Source organism: Azolla caroliniana, unplaced genomic scaffold (genome assembly GCF_043228905.1).
Source record: "Azolla caroliniana isolate FFs.n. ecotype wild unplaced genomic scaffold, voAzoCaro1.0.p SCAF_1, whole genome shotgun sequence".
Taxonomy (NCBI): Eukaryota; Viridiplantae; Streptophyta; class Polypodiopsida; order Salviniales; family Salviniaceae; genus Azolla; species Azolla caroliniana.
In genome coordinates, this window is record NW_028230436.1 from 34,906,399 (window position 1) to 34,923,998 (window position 17,600).

General features: G+C 38.4%; 2 protein-coding genes across 2 annotated transcripts; one reads left to right on the forward strand and one right to left on the reverse strand.

The window, feature by feature from the left end:
* The first annotated feature begins 1,124 nt into the window (after nt 1-1,124).
* On the forward strand, nt 1,125-4,354 carry LOC147870080 (pentatricopeptide repeat-containing protein At4g13650-like). Its single transcript, XM_087336740.1, has one exon. It carries the CDS (start codon nt 1,834-1,836, stop codon nt 4,132-4,134), a length of 2,301 nt encoding a protein of 766 aa, XP_087192866.1. The 5' UTR covers nt 1,125-1,833; the 3' UTR covers nt 4,135-4,354.
* Nucleotides 4,355-8,043: 3,689 nt separating this feature from the next.
* Nucleotides 8,044-13,080, reverse strand: LOC147870081 (uncharacterized). Its single transcript, XM_087336758.1, has 4 exons — nt 11,603-13,080; nt 9,428-10,841; nt 8,922-9,043; nt 8,044-8,840 (listed from the first exon to the last, which is right to left on the reverse strand). The coding sequence occupies exons 1-4, from the start codon at nt 12,992-12,994 to the stop codon at nt 8,484-8,486; spliced, it is 3,285 nt and encodes a 1,094-aa protein (XP_087192884.1). The 5' UTR covers nt 12,995-13,080; the 3' UTR covers nt 8,044-8,483.
* Nucleotides 13,081-17,600: the final 4,520 nt, after the last annotated feature.

The window sequence follows — 17,600 nt, forward strand, 5'->3', positions numbered from 1 at the left end:
ACTTTGTCTATACGCTAAAAAGAAAAGGTGATTAGCAAGTTTCGAATCAAGTGATTTTTTTAAAAAGAATAAATCAATCAATCCAAAAGGCAAATCGGTTTGTAAACTTGGAAAAATGACGTTGAATTCCTACAACAACTATTTTATGGTTATCCTTGGTTAAAGATCTTAACTTTGAACTTTTATCAAATCAATATATAAGGTAAAATATATGTGGTATCATGAGAAAGCTGAAGTCCATTCACTAACATGTTTATGTCTTCCCAACGCTACAAATTTTTGTGGTGTTAAGAAGAAACTCATGTTTGTGCATGACCTCAATCTCTTATGTAACTTGGCCAACTAGCCTTATCCTTGGTGTGTCCTATTTACAACATTGTCGCACCAAAAGGCCACACATGACTAATAGTTTACAATCTCCATCTATGTACATGCATACACATAACTTGTGCATGCATCTACAATAGTAATTGTGCATGCATTACCACTCCTAGTTGTGTAGAAACTCCTCCACCTTGTACCCATTTCCTATTCATAGATACTGAATAAGTAGATTATTGGATTTGAAACATGTATCAGCTAGTCCCAATAATAAGCGCATTCATTGTGTTATTTGCCATGTTCACCGTCATAAGTGTGATCTTGTTCTACTTACTACAATCTTGAATGAAGTGATTTCACATTTCTTCTTTGAGAGCCATTGCGCTTAATGTTTGCACAATTTTCTAGCTACAAAGTGATGTAGATAGGATACATTAGAGGGGAACGTCAAATTGATCATTCATATATGTGTTCCAGATCATGTCTGTTAGAGGCACCTTAACAAGGTTTGGAAGAGGAGACACTAAGAAGAGAGACACGATTATAAAGAGAATGGATGTTTTGGTATTATTTAAGTTGTGCTCCAAGAGCAAAAAATTGTATAGCAAGAGTGTCTCGGCCCCAAATGTGAAACACCAAGCACATATCTTTGCATTGAACTCATGGCTAATCATTTGACATCTAGTTATATCCCTATTAAGGTCAAAAGTAAGACCTATTTAGGTCATACTGATGGGAGTATGGAGGTTTGAATTGGGGTGTTGATAGGAGATTGAGAAACATTAAAATGAGTATGATTTCTTGGATATCAAGGTCAAGGGTGTTGATATAGTTATCAACAATGTCCACCATGAGTCGACACGTCCCAAAGGGTGAGGGGTCTAAGCTAGCTAGTGTAGTGAATTGTTATGTGAGGGGGTGAAGCATAGGGAGGGTGTGGCCGTGCCTGCGACAATGTGGCAATTAAGCATCACATGATCTTTTCTCGGAACAAACATCACACGATCCTTCATTAGTCAGCACCACACGATCCTTTCCTAGAACAAACATGTCCATTGGTTGTGTAACAACAAACTTCCCGATACTTCGAAGATGTGTTAGCTTGATCTGATCATACATGCATGTCGGGACCATCTCCTTGGGAAATGGTTTCGAGTTTCATCGATCTATTGTTTCGGTCTAAATTCACTAATGACATTCCGTTACATCTCAGATCCTCTTTGGGAATGGTTCAAAACAGGAAAGGGTTTATTATTTGGGTGCTCAGTGAGAACTCAGGTGTATTCTGGTGATTGTTCCTTTTTGGCCTTGCACTTCGGCATTAGAGATGATGATATGTATATCTGTTCTTTGATTCTTAGCTATGCAGAGAGAAAATGATACCTATTTGTATTGGAACAACGAAGAGAGACCCTACCGTGTTTTGTTTTGCTTTTAGGTTTTCTGAATTGAAGTTTTTGGGATTGTGTTTCTCGTGTGCCTCTCGTTTTGTTGTGTTGTGTATGTAGATAGATGCCTATACCTGGAAAAGGAAAATGTAAGCAATTTATGACTGGAAATGATCATGCACATTTTGGGTTTGTGGAATTGCTCAAGGTTTGTGCCAAAAACAAGGATCTGTGTGAAGGAACAAAGCTGCATGGTGATGTTATTAGGAAAGGATTGCTTAATAAGAGTCCCTACATAGCTACAACATTGATCAATATGTATGCACAATGTGGTGCTCTTTCAAAAGCTCAACAAGTTCTTGAAAATCTCACCATTCGGAGTGTGGCCTCTTGGAATGCTTTGATATCCGGATTTGCCCGACATGGCCAAAGTTGTGAAGCATTCAATTGCTTTGAAAGAATGCAAAGAGAGGGTCTCTCTCCAAATGCCATCACTTTCACTTGTGCTTTGAAAGCTTGTGGAAGCATGGGCGACCTCAGAAAGGGTCGGCAAATTCATGATGAGATTGCATACAGGGGCTTCCTGGCAAAAGACATTTTGCTCTGCAATGCTTTGATTGACATGTATGCCAAATGCGGCGAGCTTGCAAAAGCAAAGGAAGTGCTCGAATCACAAACTCTTCGGAATGTGGTCACTTGGAACACACTAATTGCCGGATATGCCCAACAAGAACGAGGGCATGAAGCTCTCCAGTGTTTTGAGAGGATGCAATGGGATGAGGGTCTCTCTCCAGATGAGGTCACATTCACATGTGTTTTGAAAGCTTGTGGAAGCATACGAGCTATAGATGAGGGCAGACGTATACATGACCACATTGTTGAGAGAGGCCTCCTGGAAAACAACGTTGTACTTGGAAATGCTTTGGTGGATATGTATGCCAAATGTGGTATGCTTGAAAAGGCTCGGCATGTGCTTGAAGAGCTCCCAATAAGAAATGTAGTCTCATGGTCTGCCCTAATTGATGGTTATGCCCAGGAAGGGCGAGGTCATGAAGCACTGGAATGCTTCGAACGCATGAAACGTGAGGGCCATTCTCCAAATGATGTGACCTTTATTTCTATTCTTAAGGCCTGTTCTAACATAAAGGATGTTGAGAGAGGCAAACAAATTCACAATGAAATTGTCGATAAGTATATTTTGGAGAAGAAAATTGCTCTTGGAAATGCATTAGTGGACATGTATGTCAAATGTGGTGCACTTTCAAAAGCAAAGCAAGTGCTGGAGGAACTTTCGGTTCGAGACATAGTCTCATGGTCAGCACTAATTGCTGGATATGCTCAAGAGGGTAAAGGTCATGAAGCCTTGGATTGTTTTGAGCAGATGCAAAGGGAGGGTCTCTCTGCGGATGACGTCACCTTCATTTGCATTTTAAAGGCGTGCAGTAATTTACGGGCTATTGAGAAAGGAATGCAAATCCATGATGAGATTATTCATAGGAACTTACAGAAGAAAAATGTTGTGCTTGGCAATGGTTTGGTAGATATGTATGCGAAATGCGGTATGCTTGCAAAGGCTCGGCAAGTGCTCGAAGAGCTCCATGGCAGAGATGTAGTAACTTGGAATGCTCTAGTATCTGGATATGTTCAACACAATCAAGGTCACGAAGCACTAAATTCCTATGAACGGATGCAAAGAGAGGGGATTGCTCCAAATGGAGTCACCTTCACTTGTGTCTTGAAGGCTTGCAGTAGCATCGGAGCCATCAACAAGGGCAAACAAATTCATGATGAGATAATTACTAGGGGTTTGTTAGAGAAAAATATTGTGCTCGGCACCGCATTGGTGGATATGTATGCCCACTGTGGTCTTCTTACAAAAGCACAAGAAGTCCTTCAAGAGCTTCATGTCCGGGATGTGGTTGCATGGTCTACTCTTATTGCGGGGTATGCTCAAGAGGGGCATATTGAAGAAGCTTTGAAATGTTTTGTACAAATGCAAAAAGAAGGTCTTTCTCCTGACGATATAACCTTTGTGAGTGTGCTGAATGCCTGTAGTCACTCAGGAAAAATTGATGAAGCACAAGACTATTATGAGAATATGAAGAGCAAGTATGGGATAGCACCAAAGATAGAGCATTATACTTGCATGGTGGTGGTTTTTGGATATGCAGGGCGCTTTGACAAGGCCATTTCAGTAATCCGGACAATGCCTTCTCCTGATGACCCGTCAGTTTGGGTTGCACTGCTTAGTGCATGTCGGAAGCGTGGTAACGTGAAGCTTGGGAAACTGGCTTTCGAGCAAGCAATAGAGCTAGATAGTAGTTATTGTGCAGCATATGTTCTCATGGCTAATACCTATGCGGCAGCAGGCATGCAGGAGGATGCCGAAATGGTCGAAGCCATGAGATTGAGGTATGTTGCTTGAAAGACTTCAATGAGAAATGAGGATGCCAATTCAGATGTGGTTTTGCCTTTAATATCAACAATTTCAACATTTTGTGAGCTTTTTCATGGTGGATCCACTGACACTTAAGAGTGTAACAACCAAGCAAAACCAGTGATCTATGATGCATCTGGTTGTTTTGAAAAATATGCAAGAGCTCCTCGTAAGGTCTTTCATGCAACCAAAGATATATATTTATATTCATTTTTTATATGACCATAAATAATGCGTCAAGTTTTTTCAGATAATGGGGAAACATACATAGCTTGATATGTTTTAGAAGGCGACAAGGTGGGAAACTTCTGCATACCCAACCTGTTTCCAACTGAAAAAGAAAGAGGCATTAGTAATGGTAAAGAACCCAGCCAAAACCAAACTTTATGCTTTTTGGAGCATCGATGACCATGTGAACATTACTATCGGTGATGCATCTCTGAGGACTGTGTACAAAGTTCTAAATCTTTGCATTGGGTTGATTGCGATAAGATGTCCAATCACTTAGGATTGTGTTGACGGCCAATGAGTCTCCAATCACATAATGTGATAAATAAGAGGAGGCAAGCAAAAGCACATTGTCCTACTGCAATGTAAATAGATGTGTGTCATTGTTTTAAAGCATTCTGAACATTGTCTTGGATAATCACGTATGTTTTAATAAAATTGCCAACATTATTGGCTTTAGTGCTCAAACCTTTCTGTAGACCTTGGATTTTCATCACCCTTAAAAGCATTGAACCATTTAACTTATTTTATTGTAATCCATTTTCTAATTTGCAGTTGGTGAAATTGAAATTTCTATTTAACACCAATTGATATTTTATGACTCTTTATTGCCAAAATGTAGCATTTTTCTCCGCTTTTTGGCCCTATGATCATATCCCCAAAATTTTCCCAAGTTCTTTCTTTTGACCATTTTTAGAAAAATAATCTACCAAAAATCAACAAACACATGATAACCTCACCAAAATCATACTACGCGATATTTTGTTTCTTTAATAATTGTGTTAAATCTTAAAAGCGATATTGCTGGAACCAATCACTTCTTAGTTTCGGATAAGTGGTGCCAGAGACAGAGTAAGCAAGAAAGTGACAATATCCTCTAGTATAGCATGACTCTTAACCTTGATATACTTTTGCTATTTGGTTCGCACATGATCATTTTCAGGATATGGTGGCTAAATATGACCCTTGGGACCTAGAAAGTGTCCAATGTAGTCAACAATAACGGTGTAAGTGTTAGGGTGGAAACTTTGGGCAACTTTCTTTCCATTTTCTTTAAGTAGTGCCCTCTATTTTGTTATCATCCTCTCCAATCAATATAATCTTGATATGGTTTAGACTTTTTGGGTAGGAACTATCATAACAGATCATAAAAGCAAGATGAATCGCACCTCAATATATGAATGGTTTTGCCATGACACCAGTGGGAAAAAAAATTGGACAACCCTTGGTCGATGTAGATGGTAATGTGGCGCTAGAACATGTGGAAAAAAGCCTTGGTGTGGGTTCTATGAGAGGTGGAAAGAGAAGAGCCATTGTTGGTGGGTTCAGCTGTGAAGAAGGCTACTTTTATAAATAATACAAACGAAAGCCCTACTCCCATTCACATTATCCTCCCTCCCTCCTTCAAAAACAGAGGATCCTCTGTTCCCTTCTTCTTCTTCTTCTCCCCCCTTTGAAGAAGCAGTAAAAGAGAAGCTTTCATCACCATAGCCACAGATGCCATCTTCTTCACCATCATCTCTGTGTCTGCACATATATACACACATATTTGTGTGTATATGGTTTCATTGTAAGTTACCACTTCCTTCCATCCTTTTTTGTAAGATCTTCTTTTTTTTCTGTCTGCATTATGTACGACTTTATTCGTATGCTTTTCAAAAGTATCTCATAAATTTCCTATCTTATTTTATTAGCTGTAAGTTACATGTAACTTACCACTTTCTCGCATCTTTTCGAGGCTGTGTCTGACTTCAACACAAATATATGAATCTCCATGTTTTGTCTGACAGAAACCTCAACCCTTTTACTTTGTTTAATATGAAGCACTAGGTTTTACATAAGAGAGATTAAGAGCTATCTATCCTCCGAACAGATATGATAATACGATATATCTAAATTATAAACGTACACGTTGAATGACTTGATCATCTAGATTTTGACCTATTAATGATCATTTGCGTTGATTTTTAGGGACGCTTCATACAAATGTCATAATTTACCAGACTCCTTTTGATTGATTAAACTATCACGCTTAAAAACTTTGAGCAATTCCTTAATCTTAAGCTCATCTAAAAATATATTATCCTTCAAGTTTTACTGTATCGTAGTTTTTTCTTCCTTTCATGAACATTCAGGGAGAATATAATGCTGGATGTTGCATGTGCAACCTAAACATGTTGGAGGACATCATCTACCTAATCAAAAAATAATTACATGACGAGATTGTGATGAAGTGTAGCATATGCTACACATCCTAGGTTGATGATGATTCCAGACTCATTCAAATTTGAAAGCACGCTGATGACAATCATTCACATAGTTTTCCTTTGACATTGGCAATGGAAACCCACTACTTCAAAATTTTCAAATCTCCATTAATGGTGATAAAGCTAATGATTTAGTGCACTTGTTTGTCTTGAATGAGTATGGAGTCATCATCTACCTAAGCAATGTATAATTACGGGACCTATTGGAAGTGAATAAGCAATGTGTAATTACCTAACAGCAGGGTCTTTGGTCTTTGGTCATCAGAGTATTAAACTAGATTGGTGCAACTGAAAACATCATTCTTAGATCAAGTTAAACAAATATAATTACATCTGGGGAGCATATGCATATCTAAATGATCTGCTATGTACTATATGACATGGTTGACCCAAAAAATATTGCACTTAAAGAATGATCAGAGCGACTTACATATAATGCCCGTGTGCTCACATTGAAGTTCTGTTTTCGTTTGATTCAAGTTTGTACACCTGGTCACAGAAGGAGATTTATTATTTGATTGCGCATTTTTACCTTCTCATTTTGTGTAAATGTGTATTTGTGCCTGTGCTACCTGATTAGTTAGTCCTTGGTAATATTAAACATACTTTACAGGGAGCATTTTAATCAATGGTAGCATTCAAAAAGATGTGATGTTCTGATTTGTGACATTCATAAATTTTCACCTCGCAGTTACTCAACGTGGAACAGTCACACATCATTAATATTTTTAGGCCACAGCAATGCCACATGCTTGTCTGCACACTGATACACGATGGAAAGAGTAAAAAATGCAGCTGTGCCCAACTGATCAAATTTAACTCTAAAGAGGATATTAACAAATCATATTGGTCATTAAATATTAATGACATGTAAAGATTTAATGAATTAGGATTCCACATATTCAATTAAATAATTAAGAACACTTTTGATTACATAAATCAATTACTTACAGATCTAAGAGTTACAACAGTCCAAGGCAGGTACCATAGAACAAGCAAAGGCGAACAAATTTGCTCCTGATTTGCATGATTGCGTTATAGTGTGAAACTACAATACATTGGTGTATTGTTGCTATCATATATTTGGTCATTTAGGTCTAGCAGATGTTTGTGCTTTGAGATGTCTTCTTCAGAGTTACACAAGCAACACCATTGACTTGAATGTGTGCTTCCACTTAAATTACACTATGGTCAACTAATTAGCTCATGATCATTAATAGGTACTATGAGTGAGGCATCATCAGCTTGCTGTACACAATCCATAGAGATCTATACGTGCACACCTATGACTGCCACATCATTGCTCAACATTACATTTTCTATCTTGCCCCAAAAGTTGTGTATATTAATTATTTGAAACGCCAGACAAATACACCATAACTGTTTAAATAAAACTCCCCCCGTTATAACGTTTTCTAATTACAGAGGCTGAAGGCTTGCCACCTAATGAGAGCAAATTCTATATAGACTATTTTAGAAGAAATGTAACTTAGTAGTGAAAAGACACTTCTTGATACATCCATGATGTGAGCCAACACTAAGTAAGCAAACATTGATACTGACAAGAGCATCATCATGTGAAATGCTTCTGATGGCATACATACGTAGGCAAATGAGAAAGATGGGAAAGAGGGATATATACCACACACTTATTAAAAGCTAGTTTGAGCCAAAATTCGGCTGGCACCCCAACCCCCCCCTCCACAAGGAAACAAAGACGAGAGCATGAGAAACCAAGTAATAAATTGGTAGTAAAGGGTATATAGTATAGTGAGCATTTGCTGTTTATCCGAGTAAGAAGTGATCAGGTTTAGTGAGCATAACATGTATGAAACATTCCATTCACTCAAATGCTTCCCAAATATCATCACAAGAGAGACGGTGATTGAGTTGGCTGACACGCCGAGGTGTGGTTGCAGTCGAGATCATGGGTGTTGAAGGAGTTGATCGAGGTGTGGATGCATTTGATCGAGCTCGGAATTCGAATGATGTATCTGACGCTCCATCATCGCACTTTATTAGCAAACTACTTGTCATCACATTATTAGGGATCATCATCATCTTCCTTTCAGAGCACACATCTTCCGTGTGTTCCAACGCTTGCAGCATGCACTGATTTTCAGGTCTTGGCATCTCATCCACACATTGTTTCTCATCATTCTCTATCTCTTGTTTATGAGTAGCGGTAGTTGTTGCAGTCTGACAAAAACTAACATGTTTAAGCCAATGGAGAACTAGTGCATTTCTCTTAACTTTGTATCATTTGCTAGAAACGTCTACCTTAATACTCATGTTCGGGTTGTCAATGTTGCATGTCTCCAATGGCAATAACAAGAAGGCATCGGAATCCATCATCTCAACTCCAACATTTTTACAATCTTCGTTGCTCAATTTGATGATATCTGGAATGATCATTGGAATCAGGTGTTTGCGCTTTTCAAAAACATACAGTACAAATACTAAAGGACCTTCAATCCTCACTCTTGTAGCATAAATGCTAAAACCTTACCATCAAATCCTTTCCAATAAACGTCAAACCTTACCTCCAAAAACATTCATATTTAAACTCTTAAATCCCAAATGCCAAAGCCTTAACCATAGACCTTAAACTCTAAACTCCAATGGAAAACCCAAAACACTACATTCTAGACCGTAAACACTGAATGCTAAATCTAAGTGCTAAACTCTAAACCCTCAAAGCCAGATAGAAGTTCAACCTTAAACCCCCTAAGTCCTAAACTGATCGAATCCTAAGCTCACCCAAAGTCCAGCAATTTACTGTTTACCTTGTGAAGAATGTTGATTGTCGATTAAAGCAGGGATGGCACAATCTGTAATGTTTTCAGGGCTAGGATCATTGGCCTCGTTTTCATTGACCCTTGCTTGGTTATTATTGCCATGGTGCTGATAAGAAATCTCGTGGGAATAAGCAGGAATATTACTTGTCGGCAAATATTTGGCCTCGGTTTCAAGATATTCTCTAGTCCACTCCACAGGAGAGTTCATACATCCCTCATCATTATCTGGAATCAAACCAATGACATCCATTACATCAAAACTAGCACCATCCTGGGACATGTCCTTCTCCAATTCAACGACATTCCTAGCATATCTTTTATCATTGAGGCTTGAACCATTCTCAACAAGGTCAGTTTGCATAGGTGTGTCAGGTGATGTTGAAACCATCAAGCTTGAGACTAAATGGAGTGGATCTTTCACAGTTCTGGGCCATGAATTGGCTCGTGACGTGATGCATTTCCCGTTCAAACCCTCTACCTCGTCCTCTCTTTCTTGCATCTTGTTTTGCTCCATGATAGGGGCCAATTTCAGCGAATCAAGAACCATTCTCAATTGACTATAGAACACCATCTTTTGATCCTTACCCATCTCAGATTCCGCAATGGAGAGGAGATTTAGGACTTTCCGTATTTTCAAAGTATCAGCTTCAGTGTCAGTTAACTTCATGGCCATCAATGCAGCCAAGCCTGTCGGTTTTTTCCCAGATTCAAACTCTAACCCGAGCCCTTCTTGTGAACAAATGTTGGAATAGAAACTTGGCCTAGCAAACGCATCCATTGCAGCTTCTTTTAGCAGGATATTCCGAGCTTGTTGTGCTTTCATGTCTTTCCTCGGAGAAGAGGAACCTTGTACATTGAAAAGGTCAATATCACTCTCCATCTCAGCTTCAGACTCATCCATTTCTGACAAGAATGTGCTTTCTGTGTTCATTTCTGATAATGCCTCAATGATGGATCGTATCCGGTCATGCATTGTTCCCGGATACATTGCAAGGGTATCACTACAGTTTTCCTTGGGTTTTTCTTTCAAGCTTTCCTTGGATCTTACTTTAGAGTTCTCCTTAGAGTTCTCTTTAAATCTTTCCTTAGAGTTTTCCTTGTATCTTTCCTTACATATTTCCTTAGGCTTGGTTGTATAATAAAGAGATGGGTCCTCGATTTGCATTTTGCTTTGATGATTAGATAAACACTCCTCATAAACCTCATTTTCAATGATTGACATATCTTTGTTTTCCAAGCCTTCATTTAGCTTAGCTTTTGTAATAACTTTCTGCTTATGATGCTTCAATGGAACTTTCAAACCTACATCCACCAAGTTTGGTGTGCAATTGACAGATCTCTCTCTTAAAGCTGATCTTCCCTTCATTTGATTGTTCTTTGGAGAGCCACTTGCGTGCATTATCTAAACCAATACAACATTGCTTAGATTATATTCTTTAAACCCAATATTAGATAATATCCTGTACAAGATAGTCTGTGTGAAAATCCCTTAAAGGAAACACAATCACATGCGTATGTTCATGGAAAAAGGCCAATAAATAAACTCAAATTTGAAATTTTTTGTCACAACATTAATCAAGAAGACATCCAAATTCCTTCAAATTAATACAAAAAGAACAACCTTTGTTGCAATGATTTAGGTAGACAATAATACTGATTATGTGAGTAATTGACATATTGACCAAGATATCCTAATGATGCCAATTATACAGGGAAGAAACCCTTTTGATGCAATATGATTACGCTATCCTAACCATGCAAATGAATATGGAAAAATATTCCATTCACACATTAACCAAGACATCCTAACATGCAAATTGACATAGCAAAATTCCCTTACAATACAATGCGACTTCATTGAACAAATGCCAGATAGAGCAGATACAATGAGATCTTGCCAGCAATCCAGATATTGTAATCATAAAAGTCATATAGAAAAAGCATTAACTCAATCCAATTGGTAATTTGACAAGCCAACATTTGGTAAGACAAAATGCTAGATAGAATAGATAGCACACTAATGTTCCTAAAGTATCATAGTCTGTGATAACAAGTAATTGTTAAATTGATCAAGCTGTAGTGAATGTACGCCTTTAAGTACGCCTTTAAGGAACAACAACAAATATGAAGACGAAGACATGAAGAAGAGTAGAATAGAATCACCTGAGTGGCATTTTGATTTTCTTGAAAGTAGCCAAACTGGTCAACATCAGCCACTTTCCCAGAAGAAGAGTGTCGCAAGGGAGACCTTCTGGATGAGTGATTTGGATTCATATTGGAACTAGAGTAAGCCTTGAGGGCATGATCATCATCACCATAATCATTATTTTTCCTGTTCTGTCCTTTCTTCGCCATGGCTTGTCGAGCACAATATTGATCATCATCATGATTATGTTGCCGCCGTCCTTTCCTAGCAGCAGCTTGCCGGGCATGAACACGATACTCACCGGATGCTTCTTCTCTCCTCACGGAGAGCCTTGGAGAGAGGATCGGATGCTCGAGAACTGAGGCCGAACATATGGAAGAAGGAGTCATTCTCTTCAGATAGCTCGACTTCTCATCTCCGTCTCGGCTCGATGATCTCTTATGCGAGATCGCGGACGGGTTCTTAGTTGAGGATTCGGCGCACTTGTTGTAGAATCTCTTAGGAAGGGATCGAGAGCGAGTGGAGCGCTCTTCGAGCGTGTGCATCTTAGAGGGATTGTAGTGACGGAGGGGCGTGTGTGAAGATGCTCTTAGGGCAGCAGAGATGAGGTCGTGGGCACCATTGACACTGGGGGAGCGTCCAAGCGGAGATGAGAGGGCTGCAAGGTCACGAGAGAAGGCTGCAAGATCACGAGAGAAGGAAGCTCTGCTAACATAGAAGAGAGGCGGGGGCGGCAGAGAAATATAAGGGTTTGCTCCCATGGTTTCAACAGCATCACTACTTTCACCGCCATCGCTAGTTTCATCATCATCAGAATCACTTCCATCATCATCATCATCTTCTTCTTCTTCTTCTTCATCGTCATCATCTCTATCTCTACCTATTCCTTCTTCTCTAATTCTGTCCCTATCTCTACCTCCTTCTCTATCCTTATTTTTATCTCTATCTTCACTAATTCTATCTTTATATCTGTCTTCATCTTCTGCTTCTTCTGCTTCTCCTCCTCCTTCTTGCCTTGCTATTGAAGCCATGGCTTTTGCAGCAAGATTAGCCGAGCTTGGAGATGATTTGAACTTGCTCGGGGAGGCCATTGGTAGCCTTATCTCCACCACATGCTTATCTGTGGTGTTTGTCTCTTTGCTTTCTTCTCCAGAAGAAGAAGGTGAAGAGAGATAAGTAGAAGGGGTGGAGTATGGTCTGGCTATTGGGATTGGCAAGCTCGGTTCATAAGAATAAGGAGCAGTTAGTATTGTGGTGATAGTGTTAGTATTATTGGTAATGGCTATGGAGAATTGCTCCGTTTCTTGAGATTTCTGGGTTAGTGAAGGAGATGAAGACGAAGAAAGTAGTACAGAAGGAGCTACAGGAGTTTCGGCGCCTTTCTTGTCTTTGCTCATACAAGTCCCCATGGCTATGGATTATGTTTCTTACAGTATTAGTTCAGCTTCTTTAGCGCATGCTCTTTGTTTCTTCTTCTTCAGAGTATAAATGTTTTCTAATTTACTCTGTTTCTTCTCTTTCTTTGCTTATGTTCTCGTGTTTTTTTGCTCTTCTTCTTCTTCGAGACTATAAAGCTTTATTATTTCTACTCCATTTCTTCTTCTTCTTCTTCTTCTTCTTCTTCTTCTTCTTCTTCTTCTTCTTCTTCTGCTGCTGCTTCTTCTTCTTCAGACTATATAATGCACTGTTTTTTAACTTTGTTTTCTTCTAGAGCTTCTTTTTCGTAGAGCAAACTCCCCATTTTACTCTGTTGCTTGTTCATCTTCCCTCTTTCTTCCTCTACTTTCTTGATTCTTGGCTATGGTTGGGTGATGATGGAGAAAGGGGATGGTCTTCATCTTATGCACTTCTTCTTCAACTTTTACTCTGCTTTTCGTTTTTACTCTGTTTTTTCTTGTTTGGAAGGGGGGGGGGGGGGGGGGGCTGATTCTGTCAGAACCGATCAGAGAGAGAGAGAGAGAGAGAGAGAGAAAGCTCATTCATTTCATGCAATTCATTCATTTCATCTCATTCCTTCTTCTTTTCTTTGATCCGCTCCACCCCTGTTTTTAATTTGGATTAAATACTGAGGCATGTGTATGAGAGTGAGCGAGTGAGTGTACACACACACACACACAATTCACATGAAATGACATGAAAGCAGAGAAGGCAGAGGAGAGAAGGATTTCCACCATAGCTGAAAAGGCACACAAACAGAGTAGATACATAATACATACATACATACATATATGTATGTATACGTATATGTTGTATGTACGTATGTATACACACAGGGAGATACCAAGTAGTGGTGGTATGTATAAGAAGAAGAAGAATTCACAAAACTTGTCTACTTGTACACACACATACATACATACATACATACATATACATATACATACATACATATACATATACATACATACATATACATACATACATACATGCACACATGCATACATACATGCACACATGCATACATACATACACACACATGCATGCATGCATCGACAACTTGGGAGTTCAAGAACGAAAGAAGGAGACCGAACGCAAGAGATTTCCATACACTCTCGTAGACATGTAGGTGCCTCTCGTCTCTACTACTTAACCCGGCGTCCGAGCTTTTGTCACACATGTGACATAAAATTCTCTAACCCTCTCACGGAAATCTCCGACGTGGGCCAAAATCCATCCCCTAGTGGACGAAGCGCGTTCGGTTAGTGTCGGGTGGTCATTGCCTCGGTTCATCGATAACAAGAATGAAATGGCCGTTTTCCACGTCAAGAGGGAAGAGAGAGTGAGAGGAGCCCTCCAAATCCTTCTTTTTTGAAATTTGAATTTTTGTAGTCAAAGTCCTCCCCATCTAGGGAGGAGCCTTCTTGCTCTTTACCAATATGAAAAAGGCAAAAAGATATAGATAAAGACCATCCCATTCAATGAATATGCATTAACTAGGATGATAATAATAAAAATTGACATGTTCTTCTTCGTCGTCAAAATCCAAGCAAAAATAAAAAGCATCTCTCGAGTTTCCTGAGGTTCTGGGTCGGGTCCACGTTGCACACACATCCCCAGTCCACACACACTCATTCGCCAGCACCATCGATCTTTTGCCAACTATGCTCCGCTCCTCCACAGTACACACACACAATCCAATCGTGGCTTCATTCGTTAAAGCTTCATCTTCACCATCATTCGATGTCCTTGTGGCCATGTGTTAGTTAGCCCCTATCCTCGTAATTCGTCAAGTTATATGCTTTTAGCATCGTCACAAATATCTATGAGTCATGTCATGCCAAGGTACATAGATAACCTTCATCCCCTAAAATAATTCACATTGTTCGAGCCACACACACCTTCATCTATGGACTATATATCTATACATTATATATATTATGGACATTGAGAATGACATAACCCCCAATTTCCTAGGTATCCATCCATCCACTATAGGCAATAGTTCTCATGCTCCTAGGCATTCGATTATTGCCATTTACAAATAGAACTTCTTATCGTGATTGTACTTCTTGTTGTATCGAAGTAATGATTCAACTATTTACATTTGAGTACGACTAGATTCCACAAGGCCTACCTAGACATTCACGTTTCATGGCAATGCTCGTGTTGGTCCATATTTCAAGTTTATGTGTTCCAAAATATTCTTTGCAATTCATACCATTGGTTTATGCATTACAAATATTGTTCTTTGATTTTGAACCTTCCTTACACAAATCCTCTTAATTTTTTTGTGGGACTAAAATTTAAGTTAATGGTTTTTTCAACTTATCTCGTAATGCAACACTATGAGGAAATCCTCTTAATGTTCGAGTGGAATCATCACCCAAATCTATGTTTTGGAACTACTTATTTTGAATATGATACTCAATATAGCTCAGTCATAACTAAAATGGATGATTTCTAGCAACCTCATATGAATGTATGCTTTCTACTATAATTTTCTTGACTTAAAGTTACCTACTATTGATGTTTTTTAAATCTTCATCTTGAGTGTAATGAGTTTTGAGTATGATGCCAAGTAGCTTGGTCATGACCTAAATCAATGCTTTTCAAATACTTGTTTTGAACATGATTCCGAATAGGGGCGCCATAATCTAACTTCATGTTTTCTTAAGTGCTACATACTTGGTTTAAGTTTAGTGCCCTATAGCTAGCACCCTTTCTTAAATTTCGACGCCGGACCATTCTTAGATTAATGAAATGATTCTATTTATTTCAATTGTTCACCTTGACATGTGGATGCGGCAAACAATTTATATGGTGCATAAACACCCTTGTTGATCACATGTAATTCACACATGGGTTTTTATCATTTTTTAATCCTTCAAGTTGTATTCGTTAATATGTTTATTATCAAAACACTCGCACAATTGTTGGCGAATAAGCATGTTTAGTCTTCTCTATTGCAGTGCATTCATCTATATCTCTCTCTATGGGTATATGAAACACAAACTTGAATTCAAAGAATAAAGGTGAACTATTTGCCATTATCCAACCAATCATAAACTCAATCACAATATAATCAATCCAAAAAGCAACATTAACTAATGGAAGTAGAATTTTTTTGGAAAAAAACAACAACATTAAACATGGCTTAATCCCAATAAGTTCAACATATTGAACTAAAACATGGGGGTTCAACAACATGTTTTTTCTATTTTAGTAGACGATCAACACCCATACAATTATCTTGTTATGAAATTAGGTCATAGGCCTCAAGATCAATATTTCTTATCTTTGTACAAACATAATATTCACACGTTTATTATGTCGTGTTGATCTTTCTCTACAATGATACACGAGTAAAATAAAGTATGGTAAAAACATTAAAACAAAAACTTATATATTTTTCTTGATTTGTTTATTGTGAGAGAGTGACAAAAACCATTTGACTCGAAGGTCAATTATGACCTATGAGACCAAAATGCAACAAGTTTCACGGGGTGCATGGAGTTGATAAGTGATTAGTGATCTTGAAAAATTTACTAATAAATGTTTGCAACCAAGAATGCAAACCTTGGTTTGGAACTATGTTATGAGCTCCAAATCTCTATCAATCAATACAATTACAACCCAAAACTTACATTTTGTTATTCTCACTTCACAAATAAAACAAAATCATGATCAAATGTAGACCACAATTACGTCCCACTCTCGTTGAGAAAAGTAACAAGCAAGAATCAAGCAAGTTACTTTGCCATTAGAGGGAATAATCATATGTTGTTGTTTGCTTGGGGTCTTACCAAATGCGATAAATCTCCAAATCTTGGTGTGGATTTGGTATTTATTCTACTATTGCCATGACGAAACTCAGTTGGGAGTGGTTAAGGCAACACCTATGTAGATGATTCTTGAGTATTGATACTTAGAGGCAACCCTGAGTATTAAGGTCAATATTTGAAGAGATGTTTTCTACTCTCTCTATATCCTTTATATCACTCTTGTCTTATCGTTAAAGATCAAACTTTAATCATGTGTTCATTTTTATCTTCATTGTCAATCAAATAGCATGAAAGTTGATGATGTCAACTTGGGAGTGTTGAGGATTTGGTTCTCCCGTTGTTCGTTAGTGGAGCCACAATGTTAACGCCATCCATTACAACCCACGATAACAATTATGGGATAGAGAGAGAGAGAGAGAGAGAGAGAGAGAGAATGGAGGATTAAAACTAAAGCTTTAACATTCTTCCGTTTTCCAATAACCCTACGAAGCTTCTTCTTGTAGTTATGGAGTTCACTAGCAAGCAAGAATACATACACATATAGCCAAAGCTTAATTACCGCACAACCAAGCTCATGACTATAAAACACAAGAAATAGAGTTTACTCAAAGACTTGTGACTTGTGACTATTGAGATGGCCCGACAATACGAGGCATTAGAAACCCTCAAAGAGTTGAGGCCTAAAAACAAAATTTTATAGATCTCGTAATTGATTATATCATTATTGTAGCTTGAAAAAAAGTCACGAATGACATGCATTTGGAAGCAATTGTCCATTGCCTTTAGCTTGCAACAA

Bases quoted from the DNA above. Each gene is read 5' to 3' on its own strand.
- LOC147870080 (XM_087336740.1), top strand. From the start codon at position 1,834: ATGCCTATACCTGGAAAAGGAAAATGTAAGCAATTTATGACTGGAAAT.
- LOC147870081 (XM_087336758.1), bottom strand. From the start codon at position 12,994: ATGGGGACTTGTATGAGCAAAGACAAGAAAGGCGCCGAAACTCCTGTA. The intron at 9,044-9,427 runs GTAAACAGTAAA...TGATCATTCCAG, and splicing joins CAATCAACATTCTTCACAAG to ATATCATCAAATTGAGCAAC. The intron at 8,841-8,921 runs GTAGACGTTTCT...AGTTTTTGTCAG, and splicing joins ACCCGAACATGAGTATTAAG to ACTGCAACAACTACCGCTAC.